This window comes from Helianthus annuus, chromosome 11 (genome assembly GCF_002127325.2).
Source record: "Helianthus annuus cultivar XRQ/B chromosome 11, HanXRQr2.0-SUNRISE, whole genome shotgun sequence".
NCBI lineage: Eukaryota > Viridiplantae > Streptophyta > Magnoliopsida > Asterales > Asteraceae > Helianthus > Helianthus annuus.
The window spans coordinates 153,786,295-153,812,471 of NC_035443.2; the positions used below are offsets into that span (position 1 = coordinate 153,786,295).

The window sequence follows — 26,177 nt, forward strand, 5'->3', positions numbered from 1 at the left end:
GGATTGCTTTTCTTTTGGCACTGATTTTATATACCCTAGCTTATGTAAAATATTAGGTTAATGATATAATAAAAACACCTCTACATTAGAATCTCTATAATAGAGAAAGTTTTATAGATATTAAAGTAAACCTCTATATTTAGAGTATCGTATCCATGCCTCTATACTTTTATTGTGAATATGTAGGAAAGAGAAATAAATAATAAAATAAGTGATTGTGAGTATGATACAGAAATAGATAGAGAGTTGGATGTGAGCAGTTTTTTAAAAAGTAAACTTAATTTATAGAAAAATGTTTTTTTATTAAACTATATAAATGGAGATAGAGGCTCCAATGTAAATGCTCTTAAATATTTAGATTTCTACACGTTCTTTTTCATATTCGAATGTATGGGTTGGAGTGGAGATGATGATGGTGGTGGTTAAGGCCGGGGGGGGGGGGTGTGTTTAACGCCACCCCGCCACCTCATCCTCCATAGCGTTCCGGGGGCGCCATCGGCCACACCGCGGCAGTGAAAGAGGGGCGCCATGATGTGCTCGCCAGTGTGTTAACGACGGTTAAAGGTGTGTGCAGTGGGGCCCACCTATTTTCAACCAATAATTTTTTTTAGTTTTGTTTAACAGGAGGCTTTATACCACACCATTCAATTAAAGGGATGGACTTTAAAGCCCCCATATGACGTGGCGCCGAGGTGGATCTGACGTGGCGTGATAAAGCCACTAGGAGCTTTATACCACACCATGCAAGTTAAAGGGAGGGACTTTAAAGCCCCTCATATGACGTGCGCCGAGGATGCAAGTTAAAGGGAGGGACTTTAAAGCCCCCATATGACGTGGCGCCGAGATGGATCTGACGTGGCGTGATAAAGTCACTGGAAGCTTTATGCCACACCCCCAGCGTTGAGGGAAGTAGGGGTGGGGCCCACATAGGTTTAGTTATTTATTTTTTGGTTTTGTTTTTATTTTTAAGGCTAATTTAGTCACTTCACGAACACTTAACTAAGAAATTTAACACATGTTAGTGATAAGAATCAGCTGAGTGCAAAAATTGCAACCACTAGAACCAATTCTGTAATTATCAAAGCACTACGACCAACTCTGCAATATCTACTGACCACTGGATCAACGAGACATTTAACTCTTTTGTTTGTAATTAACATTAATTAAAATAAAGAAATAAAAAAAAAACATATTTAAAAAGAGAGTTGGAGGATATATTGCCGGGTAACGTGTGGTCTATATTTCACTTTCAACACTTGAAATGATTTTCTATACATCACCGGTGAATTTAACTTCTGATACATCATACAGAAATGGAGTGTTGTTGCTACAGTGCTCCGACAACAAACCCATCTTTCAAGTTCGTCAAGTACGAGGTACTCACAAAACCCCTGATTTCTTTTTTGTTTCATTTATGAGTCATGTTATTGATTACTTAACTGCTGTTTTGGATGACTTTTGAAATTCCGTCTAACACAAAATTTGTAGGTTCGAGTTTAATCTAAATGAGTTCGGGTCTAGTTTTTTTTTTTTTTTTTTTATTTGTAACTTTTGATTACCAATATGCAAAAAGAAATCGGGTTAACGGGTCATGTGTGTCAGCCCGCGAATATACTTGTCGTGTTTGGGTTCTTGTGTCTTACATGATTTTCGCATTCATGTCGTGGTGGTTCGTATAAAATTTTCGGGTCCGGTTGACATAGAGCTCGGTTGTCAAGGCTGGTGTCAGGCCTAGCCCTGTAAACGAACCGAACGGGCATGTTCGTGTTCGTTCATTTAACTTTAACTGCACACGAACACGAACATGAACATATAATCGAACACATTTTTTTGTTCGTGTCGTTCATAAAGAAATCAGGCATGTTCGGGTTTGTTTATGTTCGTTCGTTTAAAGCCGAAATGAACAGTTCACGAACACAAACGAACATAAAAAAAATTAACTGCACATATTTGAATAAACATAAACAAACATAAATTAACATGATTGAACAAACATAAACGAACACAAATGAACGTAATTGAACAAATATAAACAAACATAATTTAACATTAGTGAACACAAACAAACAAGTCTAATATATTACAGTTCATCCGAAAACACATCTAAATTAGGATTTATAGATACGGAAATTAAGTAGTTTTTATATAAATATTAAGTGATCAGTTACGCTATAATAAAAATTTTTAAATTTCATTTTTAGTTACTAGAAAACTCAATTACTAGTTAGTTATATTTGTATAATTAGTTAGAAAACCTGATATTTATATAAATATAACTATTTATGTATTTATTAAAATTTAAGCGAACATAAACGAACGTAAATGAACGAACATAAACGGATATAAGTGAACGAACACAAGGTGTGTTCATGTTCATTCATTTAATTAAACGAACAAAAATTTTTGTTCGTGTTCGTTCGTTTATTAAATAAACAAACATAAACGAACTTCCCGCCAAACAAGTTCACGAACAGTTCATGAACGTTCGGTTCGTTTACAGGCCTAGTCAGGCCATGGTATGGTTGCCTTGTGTGAGTTTAATATCGGGTTTTGAGTAATGGGGTTCAACGAGTAATTTTTAAGCACATGAGATCATAAACACGTATACCTGTGGGAAACCCGCGAACCTGACGGGTATGGGACATGGTTTTACATTCATTGGGATCACCAAAACCTGACCCATTGCCAGCATTAAGCTATTACATGCAACTGTTTTTGTCATTGATCTATAACAAGTGCTGAAAATGGTGATTTGCATTTTGCAGACCGTTTCATCTTCGGTTGGTACTACAGGATTTTATAGGAGTCGGGTGTCATCGGCTGGACTTTCTAATCCATTTCTTAAAGTAAATGACCGAATTAAATCCGTCACTCGTCAACAACATTCGTATGATTTGAGAACGTACAAACGCGCAGAAGTTAGGAATCAAGGTTGGGACTTTGGCAGATTTGTGAAGACATTGTACTTCTTTAATGGACCTCCATCGCCTCTTAAGGTTGGACTTTTAGTCACTTCTTTATTATTTCGTAAAAACAGGTGTGTCTGGTAACGGGTCAGAATGGGCCAAAACACAAATATATATACAGGGTTAGGGTAAAATGAAAACTCCTATGAGCTGTGAGAACTTAGAGAACTCGACCAAAATGAAGGTTTTTTCAAAAAAAAATACCAATAATTCTAAAAAAATCAACTTTTTCAAAAAAAAAATAGTTTTTGTTGATTTACACCACCGTAAAAAAAAACCCTTATAGTGGGTGTAAAGTTGATGTCAGCAGCTTTTTACGGCTGAAAACACCGCTTGGATTTTTTTTTTACAGCTGTGTGTTTGTAACTTTTTCATCTATGTGTGTGCAAAAAAATGGTGGCAGAACTCGCACAGGAAGTCGGAGTTCTCTAAGTTCTTACAACTTGGGGGGGGGGGGTTCTCTTGATCCGAAGCCTATATATATTCTGTTTGGTTTCGGGTCAAAACAGGTTCTGATCAAAGTTTTTCACCTCCTTTCATTTTGCAGATCTTTGAAAGCCTAATTGCAAATATTTCATCTACTGAACCTACAACTGAGAAGTCTATGGATGCTTCTGGAATTGTGTTAGTGGCCGGTGCCACCGGTGGTGTTGGCAGAAGAGTAGTGGACATCTTGCGAAATAAAGGGTTGCCCGTTAGAGTACTCGTATGTCAATTATATATAGCTTATATTTGAATTGATCTTGTTTCTGCAGTAGTTATTATGAATGTTTATCATGCTTTGTACAGGTTAGAAATGAAGAGAAAGCAAGAAAAATGCTAGGCCCGGATGTTGACTTGGTTAGTTAACTTAGTTCAAATATTTTACAACGGTCCAGTATCTTTTAGTATGAGTCACAACATTCGGGCTGGGTCAGCAGCCCATTGACTTTCATACTGTTTTGACCCGCATCCTTTTCACTTATCTTTTAGAGTAAAATGCCATTTTCGTCCCTGCGGTTTGGCCAGTTTTGCGACTTTCGTCCAAAGATTTGTTTTTCCACATCTGGATCCAAAAGGTTTGAAATATTGGCATTTTCATCCGGCTCGTTAACTCCATCCATTTTTCTCCGTTAAGTTAGGGGTATTTCCGTCTTTTATGTTAACTTCAAGGGCAATTTGGTCTTTTTCACTTTATGTAAAAAGACTGAATACCCCTGAAAAAAACCGAATTGCCCTTTAAGTTAACAAAAAGACGGAAACACCCCTGACTTAACAGAGAAAAATGGATGGAGTAAACGAGCCGGATGAAAATGGCATGATTTCAAACCTTTTGGATCCAGATGCGGAAAAACAAACCTTTGGATGGAAGTCGCAAAACTGGCCAAACCTCAGGGACGAAAATGACATTTTACTCAATTTTTTATCTTAGAAATAGAACACAACCCAAATCGACCCATTTTGTATATAAACCGGTTAAGATTAATTTCTTCCATCGTGTATTTCAGGTTGTTGGAGATATCACTAAAGCAAGCACTTTACTTCCTGATTACTTCAAGGGAGTTAAGAAAGTGATTAACGCGGTTTCAGTCATTGTTGGTCCAAAAGAAGGCGATACTCCTGACCGGGCCAAATACAGTCAAGTATTTTTCTCAAATTTGTTGACTTTAATCGTATATTCGGGGATAACGATACACACTAATGAAAAAAACTGTTACTTTGCTTGCAGGGGATCAAGTTCTTTGAACCAGAGGTGAAGAACTCATTGCTTTGTAAAACAAATGTTTGAAATTCGTATTCATTTGATCTGATATTTTTCTGATTGATGCAAGCAGATTAAGGGTGATTCACCTGAACTGGTGGAGTATATCGGAATGCAAAATCTGATAAAAGCCTTAAAGGAGAATCTTGGATTAAAAGCTGGAAAATTAGTCTTTGGATTTGAAGGTATTATGAAACTGTGTGATTTTTGTCAACTATCTAAAAGGTTGTTTGACTTTGACCATAAAAGTCAAAGAGAGTAATCTTGATGATTTGGGATAATAAGTAATGTTTTTTTTTTCTCTTTTTTTCCAGATGGTACATCCCGAGACCTGCCTTGGGGCGCGTTAGATGACGTTGTGATGGGCGGAGTTAGTGAAAGTCAATTCCGGATAGTCCCCAATGGTGGTGAAACCGGTGGACCGACAGGTCTTTTTACAGGTATGTTAACAAAATTGTATTTTGTGACCTCAACCAATGGGTCTTGACACGACCAGAAACCCAACACGAAAAAGAACAGGTTTGGGTCGACTAGCACGTCCCGTTTAAAAAAAAGGTTGGGTTCGGGTTGACCCGTATTAAAAACAGGTCGGGTTTGGGTTGACCTGTTAGCCCATTTAACTATTTAGGCAAAAAAAACTTTTATATTTTTGTTTTTGTTTTTTCCGTTTCTATTTTACATGGTTAGTCATAATAATGTTAATTTTGACACATTATATTATTTACTTGTCACACTTATACCTCACCATTAAACATGTTATCGATAACCCGCTTAAAACCCAACAACTCGCTTATAAATCCTCAACTTGTATGACTCATTTGAAAATAAGGGTTAAACGGGTCGTGTTCGGGTTGACCCTAATTTATATGTGTGCGGGTTAGGGTCGAAATCTTTGACCCAAATAATAATATGGGTCGGGTTCGGGTTGAACATTTCAACCCACCAACCCATTAACTCGACACGATTGACGCCCCTCTCAAGCTTCAATTTTTTAATTTTTTTCTGTGTGTTTTTTAAATTTTTTTTTTTTTAAACTGTAGGTACTGTTTCTACCGCAAACAATGGAGGGTTTACTAGTATTAGGACAAAGGTGAAATGTTTCCCACATTGTTTCACAATGAGTTAATAAATGAAACGCGGGATTTGTTTTAAACCATGTTTTCTTTCTAGAACTTTGACGTTGCAGAAAATCTGTCTGCATATGATGGTTTGGAGTTGCGCCTTAAAGGAGATGGACGTCGTTATAAGCTTATTGTTCGGACTAGCCGTGATTGGGATACTGTGGGTTATACTATTGGTTTTGACACCGTCAAAGACCAATGGCAATCAGTAAGTGACAACACATCATTATTGCTCAAATTGAGAAAGAATTATGGGTGGCATTCGTGTCGGGTTGCATCGAATCATCGATAGACCTGAACACAACCCATATATTTATTTGTGACAGACATCAATCCTAACCCACTCAAACTTAAAATCATGCAAGATGAACATGACCCATTTAACCCATTTATCTAAATGAGCCAAACGGGTTGGTGGTTCGTAAATGTATTGTAAATTTGTTAAACGGGTTGAGGATTGTAATAGATAGGTTTTTTTTTTTTTTTTTTTTTTTTTTTTTTTTTTTTTTTTTTAATTGAATTTCAATATCATTCCACACGAAAAAGTGCAATTACAAAGCAATGGCAGGTCGTACAATAGATAGGTTAGACGGGTCGTACGTGGGTTGGCAGGTCGACTTGCTTAATTAAACAGGTTGGCGGGTCGACTTGTTTGATTAAACAGGTCAACCTGAACACGACCCATTTAATTAAATAGGTCAACCCAAACACGACCCATTTAATTAAACGGGTCTGCTTATTAAACGGGTTAGATATGACAAAGAATACTTTGTCCAACTGGTGAACTTATTATTTGTTTCTTTTGGTAAGAAATATGAATTATTAACTGAAAATCTATAATATGTCAGGTAAGATTACCGTTTTCTTCTCTACGACCGATATTTCGGGCGAAAACAGTTGCAGATGCCCAACCCTTTGACCCAAGTCAAATCATATCATTTCAGGTCTAATAATCTTATTTTGCTAAAAAGACTATCCCTTTTGTGTTTTTGCTTAACCACTCTTTCCCAAAAACATATTTTGAAAACGAAAACCTTTCCAGTTAATGTTCAGCAAATTCGAATACGACGGCAAACTGAATCCAACATTTGTAGAAGGTCCCTTTCAGCTTCCGGTACAAAACATACGCGCATATATAGCAGAGCCCATCCTTCCAAGGTTTAATTATCTATATATTTTTATGATGTTTTGTTTGTGGATAAAAGGTTAGTTACTAACCGTTGGTGGTCGGTTGATGACTGCACAGATTCGTGCACGTGGGGTCCGCTGGTGTTACTAGACCCGAAAGACCCGGACTAGATCTAAGTAAACAACCACCTGCTGTCAGATTGAACAAAGAACTCGGATCTATTCTAACATTCAAGTTGAAGGTAGGCTCTATTTATGCAAAGTATACACATGTGGTGCATGAGGCGTTTTCCAGATCGCCTCGTGCCTTGTGCCATATTTGCGCTTTTTAAAACCGAGACGGTTTAGATTGAACAAATAACTGATGATTATTAATATGCATGGTCGTTTGATTTGTCGACAGGGGGAGGATTTGATAAGGGAAAGCGGGATTCCATATACGATAGTTAGGCCTTGTGCTTTAACGGAGGAACCAGCAGGAGCGGACCTTATATTTGATCAAGGAGACAATATAACCGTATTTTTCTATAAACTACCTCTTTATACACATACATCTTTTAGTGGTGCGTTAACACAAAACCGATGTTAAGGAGAATAATGCAAGAAACCACATAATACACTTGTACGAATTACATAGTGCTTTGTTGTGTTAATGGGAGAAAGAAAGAGAGTGGGGTAGGCGGTTACATAATCACCTTATCTAAGCAGTTAATGCGGTAAACTATCGGATATGAGATATCGGTTATCGCGGTGGGATATCGGTAATTTTAATATCATGTAGAATTTATATATAGCAATTTAACAGACTTAGTTTTGCTATTCAAAAAAGAGTAGCGGCGCAGCTTGTTGCCCGTTTACCAATTATCTCCATGTAAATTCGTAACGTATATATATAATAAATTAGGTAATGTCATGTTATTTAACACTAACAATTCAGTATACGCTCGCTCCTACCATTAACAGATTAACCTTTTGCAACTTGCAAAACACTAACAGTTGTAGCAAGTAGGAATTTATTAAGATTTAAAACACTAACAATTAACAATTAAGACTTAAAACAATAATAGCAGCAATAAGAAAGACGAATGGTAGAACTAAGAATAAAGCTATTGATATCAGGAATATCAGTCAAATATCGGAAATATCGGAAATATCGGTCAAAATCAACGATATTATCGGTACCGATATTCCGACCAATATTTGACACCGATATTTTACATGGGACCGATAACCGATATATCACCGATATTCACTGCATAGCACATTATGTATCACACTTAAAGCAAAAGATGCAAGTGTTTATGCGGTTCTCACATTTCTCTGCTTATTTTTGGTTCTATATTGAACACTATACTACTTATGCAGGGAAAGATATCAAGAGAAGAAGTGGCGAAAATTTGTGTTGCTGCTCTTGAAAGCCCGTACGCGTGTGACACGACCTTTGAGGTTATATATCATCTTTAATTCTCATCCTACTTGGCTTTTGCGGTCAAACATGCCTTTTTTGAAATCCAATATTCACTTGATTTTTGCATTATCACAAGATCAAAAACTCCTCTCACTGTTAATGTTTTTAACAATTCAACTTGGCAGCTGCGTTTTTCGTTAGTTCTTCGTAAACCCATATCATTTTTGGATTCGAAACGTGCTACCATTGACCAAAAAGTCAAAATGTATTACATGTTAATATGTTATGTTTCATGTGTTAAAACACATCATATTGTTTTATGTAACTGGCTGGCAGGTGAAATGTGTGATTCCATTTAGCGAGCAATACACGATAGATCCCGAAAACCCGCCACCTGAGAAAGACTACGACGAATACTTCAAGACTTTAAAACCAGGCATTACAGGGAAAGAATACTTGGAGAAAACATATGCATCTGTCTAAAAGATGCTGACTGATAGATGATCTTGTATCTATATCTACTACGCATACATCATATACAAACGTTGAAGCTTTACGTTACCCTGTTAATCTCGGGGTGAAGGTGTATCATAAAGTTTTATAAATGTGTAATGATTTTGATAAATATGTGTCGAGATGCACGTCGAACTTCAGCTTGATCTTGTCAGCAGTAAAATGAACATTTGAGGTGAATTAAACTTTGAATGTATAGTTGAACCGCGTGTGGTTTATGATATGATCAACCAGACAACCTACTAAATCTACACATTTGTCCATCATTGGACTTGAACGCTCAACCTCATGGTGAGGTGCAGGGTAGATGAAAAAAAATTAAAATACGATCAGAAGTAGTAAAAATCAAGTATTATACGGAGAAATTAAGATTTAAAAATAAATACGAGTATTTGAATTTCAACCGAAAAAAAATAAAAAGACCAAAGATCATCAAACACAATACAAATGATGAGAGGTGTAAACAATACATTATTATAAACAATACATTATTATAAAACAAACCAAAATATTTGAGAATTTTATATAACTAATTTGACTGTACATATCGTTTTTATGCTTCGGGTTAGAATCAAATACAAAGTGTACTAAAAATATTGGAATCATCTAATCGAACTCTATGATGTGAGATTTTAAGTTTTTGTTTTTTAGATGTTTAGATTGTAGATTTTAGACCTTTTTTTTACATCATTGTGTCTTCTTATTTAGGAACAATGGATTTTAATAATCCCAATTATTGCCCGTTGGCCGGCAATTTTAACTTCAAAAATTCCCACTGGCGGTCTCATCTTTTCACATATTTGCCTTCAATGGACCCTGACTAACAGAACCCTAACGCCGTTAGTCTCCGGTCGCCGGAAAAAAACATTTTTGGCCGGAAACTCAACATTTTCATCTCAAACCTCTTTGTAACCTTATTACGCATCTTTAGGAACATTTTCTAGTAAAAATCCCCGATTATTAAGGTCGCCGGAAAAACTCATTTTCTCCGGAAAACTTTGTTTTGGCCGGATAACTCATTTTTTTAGCCGGAAAACTCAAAGTTTTCATCCTAAACCTGCTTGTAACCATAGATCAGACCTTTAGGAACCTTTTTTCCGCGACTGGAGACTAACGGCGTTAGGGTTCTGTTAGTCAGGGTATATTGAAGACCACTATGTGAAAAGATGGGACCGCCGGTGGGAATTTTTACAGTTGGTACCGTTGCCGGCCAACGGGTAATAGTTGTGATTATTAAAATCCATTATTCCTTTTATTTATCATTGTGTGTTTTCTATATTGCGTCATTATCTTTTTTTGTGACTCGTGTTTTAGGTTGCAAAAGCATTTATCTCAATGTTTTAGGTTGCACAAACTGCAAATCAAGTTTTATCAAGCACAATGACGTCAAGAAATCATGTGAGAGTTAAGTACTCTTGACAGGAGCATAATCGATACACGACTCGATAATATATGATAGTGAAGTTTGTCTAACATTTTGAAAAGTTTCATTACACTTTCTATCAAAGTTAACTCTTCACCATCACTTAAACCTTACCTCTTGCCAAACAAAACTTCTAGATTTTAAGATTATATCTTAAATATATTTGAGTTTAAAATTTACACACACATATGAACATTTAAAAAAGCCAAATTATATATAACTAAATTTAAGTAGGGAATTATGGAATTCCATGATTATATGTAATAATAATCACAATCTTATATTTAATTTTTAAATTATTTTTAAGTATATTTGGGTTAGAGACCGTCACACATATATATGGACATGTATAACCAAATTTAAGTAGAGGAACTCTGAAATTCTATTTTAAAACGATTATGTAACTGTGATCACAGTCCCATATCTAATTATAAAATGGTGTTCCATACTCATCCAAATACAAATAAAAGATTGAGTATACCCTTTAGCTTGTTTAAAATTGTATGTTAGGAGTTCCAAATACTTTTCTTATTGTTTTAGTTTTTATGTAACTTTATTACCCAAGAAAATTACAATATGACGACTAAAAATAAGTGAATTAGTAGGTTATTCTATTACCTGAGAATAAAAGAAGATAAAAAGAAAAACAAAATGTTTCCAGGTAGATTCCCGTTGACGGATATGTATGTTTCGCGTAGTTAGACTGGGTATCACCTCACACCATACTCGTCTCATACCCGTTAACATTTTCAAAACTAATCTATTACCCAGTTCCATATTCGAATGCTCGTCTATAATGTTTTAGGTTTGCACTTCGGGTTCTTGTTCATATGTCATCTGATTCTCGTTCTCTTTCCCTCACTAAAACACTACGTACAAGTAGGAATAAGCAGTCGGTACTGGGTACGAAAAAAATTTCGGTACCGAATCGTACTGTACTGATCGAATTTCGGTACCAATTCAGTACTCATTTTTACGCTTTCAAGATCGGTACTTTCGCTTTGGCATCGGTTTGGTATTTTACCCACTTTTTACCTTTAAATACTATATATTGTACCATACCGAGCACTTTCAGTATCGGTACTTATTTTATGCGATTTTCAAGATCGTTACTTTCGGTTTGGTATTTTACCAACCTTTTACCTTCAAATACCGTAGCATACCAGTAACGTAACTTTTGATGCCGCTACCCATTTTTAATAATTTTCAGACGTAACTCATTTTTATGTACAAGTGTATTATATCTTACACCACCGGTCTATTTTATTAATACATACATATATAATACAAAAATAACATTAAAAATTCAGCTTTATCCCCTTACATGAACCAAACATTATAATCAAAACATTGTTCTATTAGCTCGGTGAATCCAAATTGAACTTTTAAGATATCAAACAACTTGGTTGTGAAATGTGATATAAACTATGAAGCCAAAAACCAGACAAATTAAGTAGGCGTGGGCTTCCATCCTTGTTCTCCACAACTCCATGATTATATACATACATATGAATCTATGATGATGATGATGATGATGATGGTGTCACCCTGACACAACACCCCCTCTTCCTTCCTTCTCTCTCTATATCTATATCTATATATAGATACACCATACAAATGGCATCCTTGCTTAATTACACCACACCCCCGGTTATTTCTCTTCGAAGAAACGCTAATTTAGGGTCCAATAATAACCCGAATCCAAACCCCAACCCGAATTCCTGCTCTTCATCCTCCTGTTGCCACGCCTTTTCCTGGGCTTTCTCCAATTGTTTTGGTAACTTTTTTTTTTGGTTCTTTGAAATGGGTTTTTTCTTTTTCTTTTTTGGTTTTTTGTTGTTGCTTTTGTTACTCAAGAGGAAAGATGTTGCCAACCTTTTGATGGGGATTGTAAAGGGTATTTGTTGAATTTATGTTTTGCCCAAATAGTTTGTTTGTTTGTTTGTTTGTGTTGATATCATGTTATAGCTTTATATAGCCCATTTTGCAGGATAAAAATGGTTACTTTGATTGTATAATCTAGGTAGTTGAAGGGTGAAGATATAATAAGTTGTTTGATGGTTAAAGATGGGTTCACAAACTTTGTTTTATCTGATTTGGTACTTTGATTTAAATGTTTGATAGTTCTATCTCTTGTTTATAATTGCGGGGTTGAATTTATGCAGGCGTAAACGACATTTGGAAGCGTCAACGTCTTCGAGCTCACGCTATGAGTGCAGCTCAAACTCATGGGAGTTTTATATCACCAACGGGTGCCAATGGGGTGAAAGATGAAGATCCAGATCATCTTCTTGTTCTTGTTCACGGAATCTATGCAAGGTAATGTACAAATTTCAATTTCAATTATCGAATTTACCTACATGTTGTATATTGGGCTATGCAGTTAATATCGCCAATATGTCACCGATATATCAGTCCCCTGGCGAGATATTAGTGCAAAATATCGGTAAGAATATTGGTACCGATATTATCGGCGATATTGACCGATGTATCACCGATTTTCCTGACATTAGTACCTTTCTTTTTAGTTCTACTTCTACCGGTCGTCTTTCTTCTTATTGATGCTATTAGTGTTTTAAGTCTTAATTAGTTCCTACTCGCTACAACTGTTAGTGTTTTGCAAGTTGCAAAAGGTTATTTTGTTAATGGTAGGAGAGTATACTGAATTGTTAGTGTTAAATTGCTATATATATAAATTCAACATGATATTAAAATTACCGATATCCCACCGCGATAACCGATATCTCATATACCGGTCCTTGACCGATATCCGATATTTACCCCATTAACTGCTTAGATATTGGGATATTGATATACACCTAATATCGTAAACAAGATATCTTAAATTGAATCGAGAAACTGTGCATTAGCTTTCGGTTTCATGTATGATATATTGATACTGACATGAACAACACTCTAAATCAATGTATGCAGCCCTAGTGACTGGAGATACGTAGAATCGGAGCTCAAAAGACGGTTAGGGCGACACTTTTTGATATACGGTATGACGTCCTCATACTCGATTCTTTTTTCATGATGGTCACCACTTGTGTCTAAATTCACATGTTAATTGATCGCATTCTCTTCTTTTGAAGAGCTACACAGTGTCATTATACAAATTGATATTTAGGTAATTTTGATGGGTGACATGGCTAAATGTTCATGTTTTTATATGTATACTAGTGGGTTACCACCCGCACATCGCAGCGGGTTCAAAACGTAGATAAAAATAAGCAAATCGCGAGAGTTAAAGTTGGTTGATGTTTTAGTTTAGTGGCTAAACATGTCATTACTAAAGTTGACGGGGTAATGTTGTTTATTATTAAAGTTGAGAGGCTAAAGTTGTATTAGTTAAGGGGCTAAACATGTAATTATTAAAGTTGAGGGGCTAAAGTTGGTTAATGCCAAATTTGGTTGATGGGACAAAATAGCATATTGATAGTATATATGATGTGTGTGGTTACAAGTGGCTATGCGGTTCTCGCGGTATTCTATTAAAATTGGTTGTGTATTGAACAACCCATTATATTATATTATATATAAAAGGAAAAATTACAAGTTTTGTCCTTTATCTTTATACCACTTTTCAGGCGTTGTCCTTTTTAACGAATGTTGACAGGCGGTGTCCTTTACTAGGTATTTTGTTGCAAGTTTAGTCCTTTACACCCAACCCAGTTAAAAAACCCTGTTAATTGTTGGGTGTAAAGGACTAAACTTGCAACAAAATACCTAGTAAAGGACACCGCCTGTCAACAATTAACATGGTTTTTTAACTGGGTTGGGTGTAAAGGACTAAACTTGCAACAAAATACCTAGTAAACAGTGGCGGATCTAGGATTCCGACCAAGCAGGAACGTTTTATAAATAGGCGGTAACGAAATCGAAAAAACGTCAAATTTTTCCAAAATTTACACTAAAAACGTCAAAAATTTTCCGACCAAGCGGTAGCAGGCGCTCCCCCTTGTATACACATACATCCGCCCCTGCTAGTAAAGGACACCGTCTGTCAACATTCGTTAAAAAGGACACCGCCTGAAAAATGGTATAAAGATAAAGGACAAAACTTGTAATTTTTCCTATATAAAATGGTCCTTTTAAAGTTTGATGATTTAGTAATACTTTTTAGAAATTGTGTAACCACACTAGAAACAAGGTAAAAGGGCCTTGTTAATATATGCTATTTTAGTGTATCCCATTGGTTGTTTGATTTTTTAACATGTGTGCAGCAAGTTCTTGTAACACTTACTCTAAAACCTTTGCTGGAATTGACGGGGCTGGAAAACGGTTAGCAGATGAAGTAAGTATCCAAATCTCTGTCAGGAGCTTATTGCATTATGTATGATGTAGGATACGCGTTCATGAACAAGTAATATGCAAATAAAGGGTTATATTACAAATATACAAGTCTAGGTATGTAGTATGCATCTGGTCATCCATATCATCATCTTCTGTTTCTAAACAAAGTACCCTTTTCATATATTGGGGTTTAAACGAGCCGACCTGAGTTAGGACCCGACTAAGCTCAACTTGTTAAAAGCTTGACACGAGTGAAGCCTAAGAGCTTGAGCCCAACTTGGAGCTCGTTTAACAAATGGCCTCGAGCCCCTTGGCTTTAAAAAGCGCGAAGCGCACAAAAGCGCTAAGGTCTAAAATCAAAGCGCAAATCGCAAAAGCGGAGGGCTTTTCGTACGTGAAGCGCAAGGTGCTTATATAATTTATTTTATATATCCTATAGGTTTTTAGCTTCCCTTACCCAAAATATAGTTATAAATAAGGTTTATATATGATTTAATGTATAAGTCACTTATATGTACAACCATCTTACCTACATATATAACACTATAAAGCACAAAAACACCTTCTGTACAAGAAGCGCGCGGCTCCGTGGGATCTTTTTCCAAAAAAAGCTCGCTTTTTTGTGCGCTTTTTGTGTAGAGCTCGCCTTATGCCACACAAGGCGCAACTCTTTGCGCCTAAGGTCGCTTTGTGCTTAAGGCGCGCTTTTTTAAATCAAGTCGAGCCCAAGCCTCTTGTACACACATCTACGCAAATATAAATACACACATGTACGTGTACACATCATGGTTTTAAAAAGCGAGAAGCGCACAAAAGTGACAAGGTCTAAAACCATGGCGCCAAGCGCAAAAGCGCACCGCTTTTCATACCCTAGGTGCAAATAATTATATAATTTTTTTATATATTCCCTATAGGTTTTTAGCATCATCCACCCAATATTATGACTTTTGAGACAAGTAAGCTTTATATATGTTTTAATATGGAAATTACATACATGTACAACCTGACAAGCATGAGTCTTTGATTGTCCTTACATGCATAAATATATATTCTAAAATACACATATATACATATATATAGGTAAAGGATCCTGTAAAAAGTCCATCTTTTGTATATATATATATATATATAAGTGTGCGCACGCGTGCGTGTGAGAGTGAGAGAGAGAGTTTTAATGGACGTTGTTCGAACATACATACAGGTGAGGCAAGTGGTGAAGAGTAGAGAGAACCTTAAGAGGATATCATTTTTAGCCCATTCGCTTGGTGGTCTTATCGCAAGATACGCAGTAGGTGTTCTTTATACTCGTGTTGACGATAGAACCGCTGGTCTCATCGCCGGGCTGGAGGCCATTAGTTTCATAACCCTAGCAACACCGCATCTCGGAGTTAGAGGGAACAAGCAGGTTTTACTTTCTCCTCATATATAGTAATGATTATGAGGTGAAGTTTGTTTACGTATGTATGCACACCTTTTTATATTTTTTTTTTTGGTGATTTAGCTTCCGTTTCTTCTGGGTGTACCCATGTTAGAAAAAATCGCTGCTCCAATGGCTCCGATCTTTGTTGGACGAACAGGTAGTCAGCTGTTTCTCACCGACGGTAAACCCGACAGACCACCTCTGCTTTTGAGAATGACGACAGATGCTGAAGAGTCCGATTTTATGTAAGACTAAGCGCAACTAAATAAATATGTAAAGTTGTAAACCTTCATCTTCAAATGAAAATATGTCCCCTTTCATTTTACACACTGCCATAAAAATAAATTACAAAATTAAAATGCTTATTTTATTTTGTTTTATGTGCCTTCTGTTGCAGATCTGCTCTCGGTGCATTTAAATATCGTGTTTTGTATGCCAATGCCTCCTATGATCGTATCCTGCCGGCATTTAATTTGTCGCTCTTCATGCTTCTGTTTTTGTTTTTTGTATTTTGTTTCTGTTTCGACTTAGCGTTTACTACTAGATATGGTGGGTCGCCGCACATCCTCAATCAGAAGGGAGTCCGAGCTTGTTAAGGTACATTATTATAATATACCCAATATATATATATATACATATATATAGGTTGTGATCATCACAAAACCAATTTTAAGTAGAGAACCGTGAAAACCACAAAACCGGAGAGAAATAGAGGCGGTTAGAAAACAGTGTTCTGTATAAAGGTACAAATGTTTGTGCGGTTCTTCGCATTTCTCTACTTAAAACTGGTTTGGTATTTAACATCCCTATATATATAATTATAAATAAGGCCTTTTAATATGTAAGGGTTGGGTTCATTTCAGAACTCTAAATAATTACAGAACTTTCAGAACTCCTAATAAACAATAATTTTATAAATATATTTTTATATTTTGGGCACTTTTATCATTTATTATATGTATTTCTATGATTACATACATGTTAAGAGTAGTTTACATATGTGTAATAGTCAAATTATATATATATATATATATATACATATATATATGTGTGTGTGTGTGTGTGTGTGTGTGTAACAACTTATTACATATATGTAAAAAATACTAGTTTACATATATGTAATCATAAAAATTCATATAAAACATGATAAAATTACTCTTAAGATGTATGTAATAATGAAAATACATATAATAAATGATAAAGTTATCATAAATATAAAAATATATAAATAAAAAGATTGTTTATTAGGAGTTCTGCGAGTTTTGTAAATATTTAGGGTTCTGAAATGATCCTCATCCCTGGTTTAAGTAGAGAATAGTGAAAACCACATAAATAATTAAATACCTGTACATATTGCTTTTAAATGTAATACCGTGTGCGCGCGCGCGCGCATGTGGGCGTGTGGGTGCATGGGCGTGATGAATACATGTATTCACCGGTAAATACACTATTTGTAGACTTTTTAAAGTAGTATAGCGTATTCATCGTGAATATAATGGTCCCTATGTATTTAGTGGCTTACATTTGAACCCACAACTATATACACGGTGTTTGGTATCAATAAATATGCATATAATATTTCTATATGTATTTAGTGGCTTGCATTATTTTGAACCCACAACTATATATACATGGTGTTTGGTATCAATCAATATGCATATAAAATATTTCTAGACCGCAGTCACTGCATGTAGTATAACTGGCCTGTATATTGGTGGTGCTAAAACTGGCAGCCCCCTCTCCAATCGTTGGATGGTTATAAACACGTCGTCGATGTGGAGTATTGCCCACCCGTAGAATCCAGAGGCTCGAGTTTTCCTCCAGAAGCAGCAAGAGCAAAAGAAGCAGCCCAAAATGTACCAACTACCCAAAATACCCTCGAGTACCATGAAATCATGGAAGGTAGTGAGTGAACCAACGCTCCATTTCTCATATAGTTTAAGTTGTCTAGTAACTAAATAAACCTCCATTGGTTTTTGGTTATATAGAGGAAATGATTCGCGGGTTACAACAGTTGGGATGGAAAAAAGTTGACGTCAGTTTCCACTCTTCGCTTTGGCCGTTCTTCGCTCATAACAACATTCATGTACGGTAGTCGGTAACAGTTTCGATATTTTCTTATCTCGCATGCAAAAGAGCGAACTTTTATTCTCGATTTTGTGGAATTTTCAGGTGAAAGATGAATGGTTCCATAAAGCGGGAGCTGGAGTGGTTGCTCATGTTGCCGACACCATTAACCAGCAGGAAAAGCAACATCAATCGTCTTCGCTCATTACTGCTAGTTTGTAGTTATGGCATGTGCTTTAAATAATAACACGGACTAACCAAATTTATACGTATATTTATGCACTATGTATACCACACGTATGTATATGTGCAATGCCCGTATAGTCTAGTGTGATCGGGTGTCAAACCCGGGCAACTTAAGTAAGCAGTTAAATAAACTTATAGGTTTAATATTGGGGAAATTATGTATTGATTGTATGTATAAATGTACACAAAATATTGTAAAGGATTATGTTTCAAGTTATGGTTGTGTAGTTAATGTTTAGGGTGTGTTTGTTATGAGAAAAATGGTGAAAGATTTTGGAAAATAATCACACCCATGAAATTAGGTTCCATCCATATCTAGTTTATTATATCTTCATTATATTTTCTTTATGAGAATTTTTAGTTGTAATTAAAGATTGGAAAATAATCGTTTTATGCTAAATGTTAAGCATTTTATTTTGCTTTACTGTTATTGGGGTGGTTGTTTAAAAATAAGAAAGATTTACTTGTTTAAAAATTACAAGTTTTGTTATTTATATTTGCATCACTTTGCAGGCGGTGTTTTTTAACGCAAAAGTTTGCAAGTTTTGTGATTTATGTTTCAAAATTTTGCACGTTTTAACCTTTAGGCCAAACCCAGTCAGATTTTTTAGTTAGAGTTAAATACCATTTTAGTCCTTGTGGTTTGAGCCATTTTGCCAATGTAATCCAAAGGTTTCATTTTTTGACTGTGGATCCAAAAGAGTTTCACTGTTGTCATTTTAGTCCACTGGGTTAACTTTATCCATTTTTTTTCTGTTAACGAGAAGAACAATTCATCTATTACATAAAAAAATTAATATAGAGTTTTAAAAGTTAACATAATTCTTGTTTTTACCTGATTTAATTCTAGACTACCTTAATTCTTGTTTTTTTTTGTCTAAACTGGATACCCATCTAACTTACATGTGATCCTTACCTCTTACAACTTTACGTGATTTCATTTTCAACATTTTTTTTTATTTAATATTTACTTGATTCATTTTCATCAGCCCATACGTTTTTCATTATTTAAACTTTAGTATTTTTCTAACAAAAATTTAATTCACTGTTATTTTGTTTTATATATTTTTTAAATTTAAGAGTTGTGATTCTCATTTTATCTTTTGACTTTTTTGTCCCACATATTTAAATTTACAAAAATAAAGTCAAGTGTTACTAATTTAAGTCATGTAATACACGTGGTTTTAACTTAATAAACTAATATATTCCCGACAAGTTATTTAGGCAGCATAACAACAAATCAACAATAATAGACATATTACTTGGTTATTTAGGTCACATAATACATGTGCATACTCTCACAAAGGAATACCACTAAGGTTTCAAGTTCAAATTACAATGTATCTTTATAATCATTAAAAAAGCTTGGTGAGAATAGAATTTAAGGCCTCATCCGCAACGATCTTATACATCCTTTCAGTTGGATGAACAGCATCCCAAAATAAAAATTTATCTCGATCAACACATGCATCCAAGCCTTTACAAGTAATACCATATTCGATCGTTCCTGTTCCGCAACACCCCTTTGTAGTATCTTCAAACCCTACAAATGACATTTTCCCATTTCAAAATTTGATTGAAAAGGTGGTTATATAATGCGTATTTTGAAAAAAAAAATTAAAAGACTGCTCACCGTATTTTTTAGGGTTTTCAATCGCACTTTGAACGAGACCATAAGTGTCGACGTAGGCCGTTTTCATCCCTAAAGTTCTTTGTATTGTAAGTAATGCATTTTGCAACTTCAAATCGAATGAGATAGCCACTTTGTTGTACTCATCGTCACATTTGGTGGCACCCTTCAATGTCTTGACCAAAGGCATGCAACCAAAAGGAACAACTCCAACCATCACCAATCTTCTTGCTCCTAGAGCATGCATTTTCTACACCAATTTATATTTAACAAATTAATGTAATCAATGAAGAGAAAATAAAAATGATAATGTTTATTATTTTTAGAAAACAACGAAAGTAACCATTTTTTGTCTTATGCCTATATAGCCATGTCATGGCTATATATCTAAATTTGTGTTAACACGTACATAGAGGCATAAGACACCTACTAAAAAGGTTATTTTTATCATTTTTCTATTGCTTATTTTTTAACTGAAAAGTTAAAACCTTGACGTAATCATGAAAAAGAGAGATCAAGTAATCTCCATATTGGTCAACGGTGAATTGGGCCCGTCGTGGGAGCTCCACGTAATAGTTTTGCAGAAAATCATTTGTTCCCATGCTTAATATAAACACCGCGTTCTGGATAGATTCGTCAGCCTTTTTTGATCCTACCCTCATCCTAAGATTTCTTTTGTAATGCGCAAAATGCTTCAATTGGTGCGACAATGACAACACATTCTTCAAAAAAAAAAAAACATAATATTAGTATAAAAGAATAAGAAAAAAACAATCGATGAGAACATTGAGCATATACATCCTACGTATGGCCCCATAAAGTAGAACTCGAACTCATACCACTTTAAGAGAGATAAATATTCGATGACACTAAATCAAGAGAGACTATAGACTCACCCTACTCCCTAAGAAAATTTGTGTCATACCCTTTTTAAACCCTTAGGAAGCGGAAGCTTTTATTCACACTATCACTATAACTTTTATTTACATTCAATAGTAAATTACTATCTTACTTGAATATCAAACGGAATCTTATTTTATAAAGTATTTCTTGTGTTTTTCTTTTATTTATTATTATATATATAATAGATAAAATTCTTAGCTACACTTTAAAGGTTTATGTAATGTAATTTTCTTTTAGTATATTTTGAACTTGTTGGGGTTTATTAATTCAATAGTGCTTTTAATGTTTATTTCCTTAAAAACTACCAAACATATTATGTTTTGAAAAATAGTAAGTGATTAAATTAGTAATTTCAAGAAAACCAAAATCACAAAACTTATAATTTAAATTTTACTTTATAGTGTAGCGATATCAAACAATGTAAAAAATGTGTTCTCGTTAGTGACTAATGATTCTAGACTTTTAATATCTTGATGGACAAAATCTGTTCTTGGGCATTTGGGTTTTGTTTTCTTTCAATTGCTGCCGATACCGTAATGAACCAAACCGATAACGACTGAATTCCAGTACCATGAACCCAAACCAACCAAATTCCACACATAAAATAGCTCTAATTAAATAGTAATATGAATAAAAATATAAGCATGTATAATGTTACTGGTTTTCTCTTCATAAATTCAATATAAACAATATACGCACATTCTTAGTTATTTATTTCCTCTTTAACAAGATGAAGCTATTATATATATATATATAGGGTAAGGTTCATGCGAGAACCACCCTTATTGCGAGAACCGCAAGAACCAATGTGAACACAAAATAAAATCTAAAAAAAATCAAAAAAGCACTCAAAAATTTTTTTTTATTTTTTTTAATATTTTTTAACAAAAAATCGCTATATTTCGTTCCATAAAAAAAAAAAAAAAAAAAAAAAAAAAAAAAAAAAAACTTTTTTTTTTCGAGTAACAGTTATCCATGCACATGTGCATATGTATCATTACTTCAACAAATTCGGTAATACATTATCAGGAATAGACAATTGCACTTTAATTTACAATACCATTAGTAATACACTACTTTTTACATTACCAATATTCAAAATGCACATGTGCATAATTAGGTATAACCATGATATAACGTGTTTTGATACAAAAAGTTTGTGATTTTGAATGGAGAAGTAGACCCATATACATGTTTTTTGGTTAGTTATATCTAGTGGTTGATGGTTTGGTTATAGTTGTCAATTTTTTTATGTAATATGTTGATTGGATGGTATAAATGGTGTTTACATACATGTAATAAAGTGAAAATATTGTTAATGGTATTGTATTATGGATGGTAGGAGGTAATGGTATTGTATTATGGATGGTAGGAGGTAATGGTAGTGTATTATGGATGGTATGATAGATGAAAGGGAAAGTGTATTCAAAGTGGTTTACCAAAACACCTTATTTCATGTTGATACATATAATGCACATGTGCATTTCTAATATTGGTAATGTAAAAAGTAGTGTATTACATATGGTAGTGTAAATGAAAGTGCAATTGTCTAATATATGTAATGAATTACGGAATTTGTCAAAGAAATGACAGAAATGCACATGTGCATGCTTGTGTATTATGGATGGAATGATAGATGAAAGAGAAAGTAGTGTACCAAAACACCTTATTTCCTGTTGATACATATAGATGCACATGTGCATTTCTAACATTGGTAATGTAAAAGATAGTGTATTACACGTAGTAGTGTAAATGAAAGTGCAATTGACTATTATTTGTAATGAATTACGGAATTTGACAAAGAAACGACACATATGCACATGTGCATGGATAACTGTTACTCGAAATTTTTTTTTTTTTTGAATTTTTTTTTTTTTTTTTATTAACAAAATATAGCGATTTTTTCAAAAAAAATAGTAAAAAAATAAAAAAAAATTTTTTTGGGTGTTTTTTAGATTTTTTTAGGAATTACTGTTTGTGTTCACACTGGTTCTCGCGGTTCTCGCAATAAGGGGTGGTTCCTAACGGATCTTTGTCCTATATATATATATATATATATATATATATATATATATATATATATATATAGTTAAGAAAGGATGATGAATAGTAACTTTATTTTTAAAATAATATATAGTTTTTTATTAACTAATTCGATACTTCTTTAATAATTTACGTTTATAACTTTTTCTAAAACTTAAGTACGTAGTTGTGTTTGATTTTTCTCTTGACATTCCGTTATAAATTATGTTAAAAACGAAGTTGTACTCAAAATAAAGTATTTATTTGATATCATAAAACGCTACAATGATAAACTAAACCGTTCTAACGATTTGGTTTTCTAAACAACATTCTTTGTTTTCAAATCACGTTTGTTTTACGTTATCATTTGCTCGGTTTCGCCGCAACACGCGACTTAAAAAACTAGTATATATTAATCGTGTTAACCTGACTGTTTGGACGTACCCCACTCACATAAATTCATGGATCCGTCATTAACCAACTGTACACTTCAGATTTATTAAAGTCAGCCGGTTTCCTTGCTTATATAACTAATTAGAGTCACAAGACATACCGAAACTTGAGCAGTGAGGTTATCATAACCGGAACCGCTAGAAGCAAAACTAACACCATGGGAAAGATCGAAGGGCATCACTACTCCTTGCTCGAGAAATGGTCGAATCTCCTTCGTATAACCCAATGCCTCGGCTATTAAAGAATGATATAAGTGTCAATATTTTTATTTTTGTTGCATCTTGAAGTCACAACATGTTAGAAATCTGATTGTGACAAAATAAAATTTTTAATTCATAAATATTATTTTGGAACGACAAGATTCTATATACAAATATAGAGGCGGGCCAGCTAGAAATTCATATTCATATATAAATATAAGATAGATGTACAAGTTAGCATTTCAATGCAATAAAATGAATGCGATGTCTTCTAGCTTTTTGCACTTAATGCAACATTCCCATAACGGTATCCAACAAAATGAAATACTATTAGGGTTGGTGGCTAATTGGAGAAGCGAGAACCCATGACTTTATAGCCTAGTGGTATTTTGAGGGTGAGATAAGACTTTGGACCAATAGGTCCTGGGTTCGATTCTCACAAAGGGGGTTTTCCCATATTTATTGGGTTTCCTCCTGAATTGGTGTATAGGCATTATGCCTAGTGAAGATGGATATGATCGGGTGGTTCCGCTGGTGGCACGATGATACTCCAGTGGTCCGTCAGTGATCCAATTTTGCCGTTCAAGAAAAAAAAAATTGGAGAAGCGAGAAGCAAAGCTCACTTCCGTAAAGGTTGGGAAGGTTATAGGTTCAAATCACACAAAAAGTAAAAAATAAAGTTTGTTGTTTAAAACAAATCCAAGAAAATGAAATCTAAAAGAGCATAAAATATTAAAAATTATGTAACTAATATATAATCCTTTTAATATAAAATTGTAAAATAATAATTGGCATGAAATTTACAAATTGTTAGTCTTTTTCCATTCAGTTGAAAATGTTATAAACTACATATTAATATTGGAAGTGGGTTTGGTGATAAATTTAATTTTTTTTTTTGTTTTTGTTTATAAGAAGCTTTATTTGTAAAAAATTTGATGGTATGCTAACACTAGAAAACTGGATTTTCAGTTTTTCACCGATGAAATTTTCTCCGTCCCGATTAGAAAGAGCATCAATCACGGCCATTATACCGACAGACCTTCACCAACGGATACTTGTCGAGTTGTCGGTGTTTTTTCACTCACAGGTTTTCGACGAAAGCGTCCCTCGGTGAAGCCACAGTTCTCTTGTAGTGTAATATTATACATGTTTCTAAGAATTACTATTAAATGATAAACTATAAAAGCAAATCTAGCAAAATATAATAAATTAAAAAAAAAAACATTTTCACGTATTTTCTGTATATGGTTAAATGTTGCAATTACTTTGAATTATAGAGTTATATCTATCAATTTTGATCAGATCATGATGTCACAGTATATTCACTGTATTCTATTAATATATTAACATGAAGCCAGTTCACATTAAACACCAGTTTTGTGCCAGAAAAAAAAAAACAATATAACAACATTAACATAGATTAATCAACCAAAAAAATGTGGTGGTATATGAAAGCAGGTTTTATGTACCTATAAAATCAGTTGCCAGTCTTCCATTACTAAACCTCCCAGTGGCGCGACCGCTAAAGAAGTCGATCCCATAAGGTGGAAAGTTACTCTTATCATCGGTCTTAAGGCGGTTGTTATTCCCTGGGTCGACGCTTGAATCACCAAACACAAACAAACCGGTTACGTTATTTGCGACTGCAATCCGCCTTATTTCAGATACCGCGATGGCATCGGCTTGTGGCACTAGGTTTATGACAAGAGACATCACCACCACCAACGCCATACACATGTTTATGATCATATGCAAACAACCCATAATTTTTTACTTGTAATTGTTCCAAATGGAGACCTAATTTTAGTTTTTAGTCTTAGACTTGATGAAAATGACCAAGTCCTCTATGCCATATATATAGACTATCGACTCTGGGTCATTAAATGATGTTTGGTTTGGAATATGACATTTATTTTGTTTATATCTATTTTCAATTCGACATTTAATAGCTTTGAAGTAGATATCTTTATATAGAATATTTTCCTATTTTTTGAACGAAAAATTTCTTTTACTCCATGTCGTTTATGGATCAAACAACTTCAACTATACCCTAAACTAGGAAGAATAAATTACGAAGATAGGGTTAACTGTAGGGATCCCTTAAGTGTATCACAGCCTGTTAATCAACTCTACTTAGTCATGGTGTTAAGGGAGAGTAAAAGCAAAGGAAGTAAAGAAGATGATAAAATACTCTATATGTTGAATTGTAAACAAGATTTTTGGAGGTTTATCTTGTTGGAAAAATCAGTGAAAAAGTGTTATTTCACTAACTTTGGACATAAATAAGTATATTTATACATGCATTATACAAGTAATTATTATTAGAGTATATACGAATAAGCTAGATTAGATATAGTTACATGGGGAAAGTGAATACGGTGCTGTTAGACACCTAAACGTACACGCTAAACGTACACGCCAAACCTTTCAAAACTACATAGTTTTGATTAAAACTTCCCTAAAATCTCAATCAACAATTAAAATTATATAACTGGGTCATGCCCATGGTTCTTTTGGCTGCCTTTTGAACCCTAATTATTTATGTCATTCATACCATTCAAATAACCTGTATGTGCCACATGTTTACAAGTGTAAGACATGAAGCTAGGGCTGTAAACAAATCGAACATTCAGCGAACAG

At 34.3% G+C, this 26,177-nt stretch overlaps 3 protein-coding genes across 4 annotated transcripts; 2 read left to right on the forward strand and 1 right to left on the reverse strand.

Annotated features, from left to right (window-relative positions):
• The first annotated feature begins 1,217 nt into the window (after positions 1 to 1,217).
• On the forward strand, positions 1,218 to 9,081 carry LOC110890816 (protein HIGH CHLOROPHYLL FLUORESCENCE PHENOTYPE 173, chloroplastic). Its single transcript, XM_022138467.2, has 16 exons — positions 1,218 to 1,376; positions 2,766 to 2,996; positions 3,514 to 3,672; positions 3,756 to 3,806; positions 4,454 to 4,588; positions 4,675 to 4,698; positions 4,781 to 4,892; positions 5,022 to 5,147; positions 5,748 to 5,797; positions 5,878 to 6,036; positions 6,677 to 6,772; positions 6,871 to 6,986; positions 7,075 to 7,198; positions 7,360 to 7,473; positions 8,322 to 8,402; positions 8,701 to 9,081. The coding sequence occupies exons 1-16, from the start codon at positions 1,314 to 1,316 to the stop codon at positions 8,845 to 8,847; spliced, it is 1,788 nt and encodes a 595-aa protein (XP_021994159.1). The 5' UTR covers positions 1,218 to 1,313; the 3' UTR covers positions 8,848 to 9,081.
• Positions 9,082 to 11,704: 2,623 nt separating this feature from the next.
• Positions 11,705 to 18,565, forward strand: LOC110890815. Its single transcript, XM_022138466.2, has 11 exons — positions 11,705 to 12,077; positions 12,466 to 12,619; positions 13,235 to 13,302; positions 14,527 to 14,597; positions 15,798 to 16,001; positions 16,098 to 16,261; positions 16,414 to 16,469; positions 16,561 to 16,613; positions 17,750 to 17,918; positions 18,005 to 18,102; positions 18,189 to 18,565. The coding sequence occupies exons 1-11, from the start codon at positions 11,918 to 11,920 to the stop codon at positions 18,303 to 18,305; spliced, it is 1,314 nt and encodes a 437-aa protein (XP_021994158.1). The 5' UTR covers positions 11,705 to 11,917; the 3' UTR covers positions 18,306 to 18,565.
• Positions 18,566 to 19,511: 946 nt separating this feature from the next.
• LOC110890814 (GDSL esterase/lipase At5g45950) lies at positions 19,512 to 25,364 on the reverse strand. Of its 2 annotated transcripts, XM_035979217.1 has the most exons (6): positions 25,007 to 25,364; positions 23,438 to 23,571; positions 21,332 to 21,418; positions 20,448 to 20,681; positions 19,963 to 20,209; positions 19,512 to 19,872 (listed from the first exon to the last, which is right to left on the reverse strand). In XM_035979217.1, exons 1-6 carry the CDS (start codon positions 25,299 to 25,301, stop codon positions 19,685 to 19,687), a joined length of 1,185 nt encoding a protein of 394 aa, XP_035835110.1. In that variant the 5' UTR covers positions 25,302 to 25,364; the 3' UTR covers positions 19,512 to 19,684. The 2 variants fall into 2 exon arrangements, with proteins under 2 accessions (XP_035835110.1, XP_021994157.1); XM_022138465.2 differs by lacking the exon at positions 21,332 to 21,418 and having other exon boundaries at positions 19,567 to 19,872.
• Between the last annotated feature and the right edge of the window lie 813 nt (positions 25,365 to 26,177).

What these genes read in the sequence shown, in the direction of transcription:
- LOC110890816 (XM_022138467.2), top strand. Translation starts at nt 1,314, where the DNA reads ATGGAGTGTTGTTGCTACAGTGCTCCGACAACAAACCCATCTTTCAAG. An exon ending in GGTTGCCCGTTAGAGTACTC is followed by an intron (nt 3,673 to 3,755) that starts GTATGTCAATTA and finishes TGCTTTGTACAG; the next exon opens with GTTAGAAATGAAGAGAAAGC. An exon ending in ATTAGTCTTTGGATTTGAAG is followed by an intron (nt 4,893 to 5,021) that starts GTATTATGAAAC and finishes CTTTTTTTCCAG; the next exon opens with ATGGTACATCCCGAGACCTG.
- LOC110890814 (XM_035979217.1), bottom strand. Translation starts at nt 25,301, where the DNA reads ATGGGTTGTTTGCATATGATCATAAACATGTGTATGGCGTTGGTGGTG. An exon ending in ACCTCACTGCTCAAGTTTCG is followed by an intron (nt 21,419 to 23,437) that starts GTATGTCTTGTG and finishes ACTGGAATTCAG; the next exon opens with TCGTTATCGGTTTGGTTCAT. An exon ending in AACAGATTTTGTCCATCAAG is followed by an intron (nt 20,682 to 21,331) that starts ATATTAAAAGTC and finishes TTTTTTTTGAAG; the next exon opens with AATGTGTTGTCATTGTCGCA.
- LOC110890815 (XM_022138466.2), top strand. Translation starts at nt 11,918, where the DNA reads ATGGCATCCTTGCTTAATTACACCACACCCCCGGTTATTTCTCTTCGA. An exon ending in GAGTTAGAGGGAACAAGCAG is followed by an intron (nt 16,002 to 16,097) that starts GTTTTACTTTCT and finishes TTGGTGATTTAG; the next exon opens with CTTCCGTTTCTTCTGGGTGT. An exon ending in GTACCATGAAATCATGGAAG is followed by an intron (nt 17,919 to 18,004) that starts GTAGTGAGTGAA and finishes TTGGTTATATAG; the next exon opens with AGGAAATGATTCGCGGGTTA.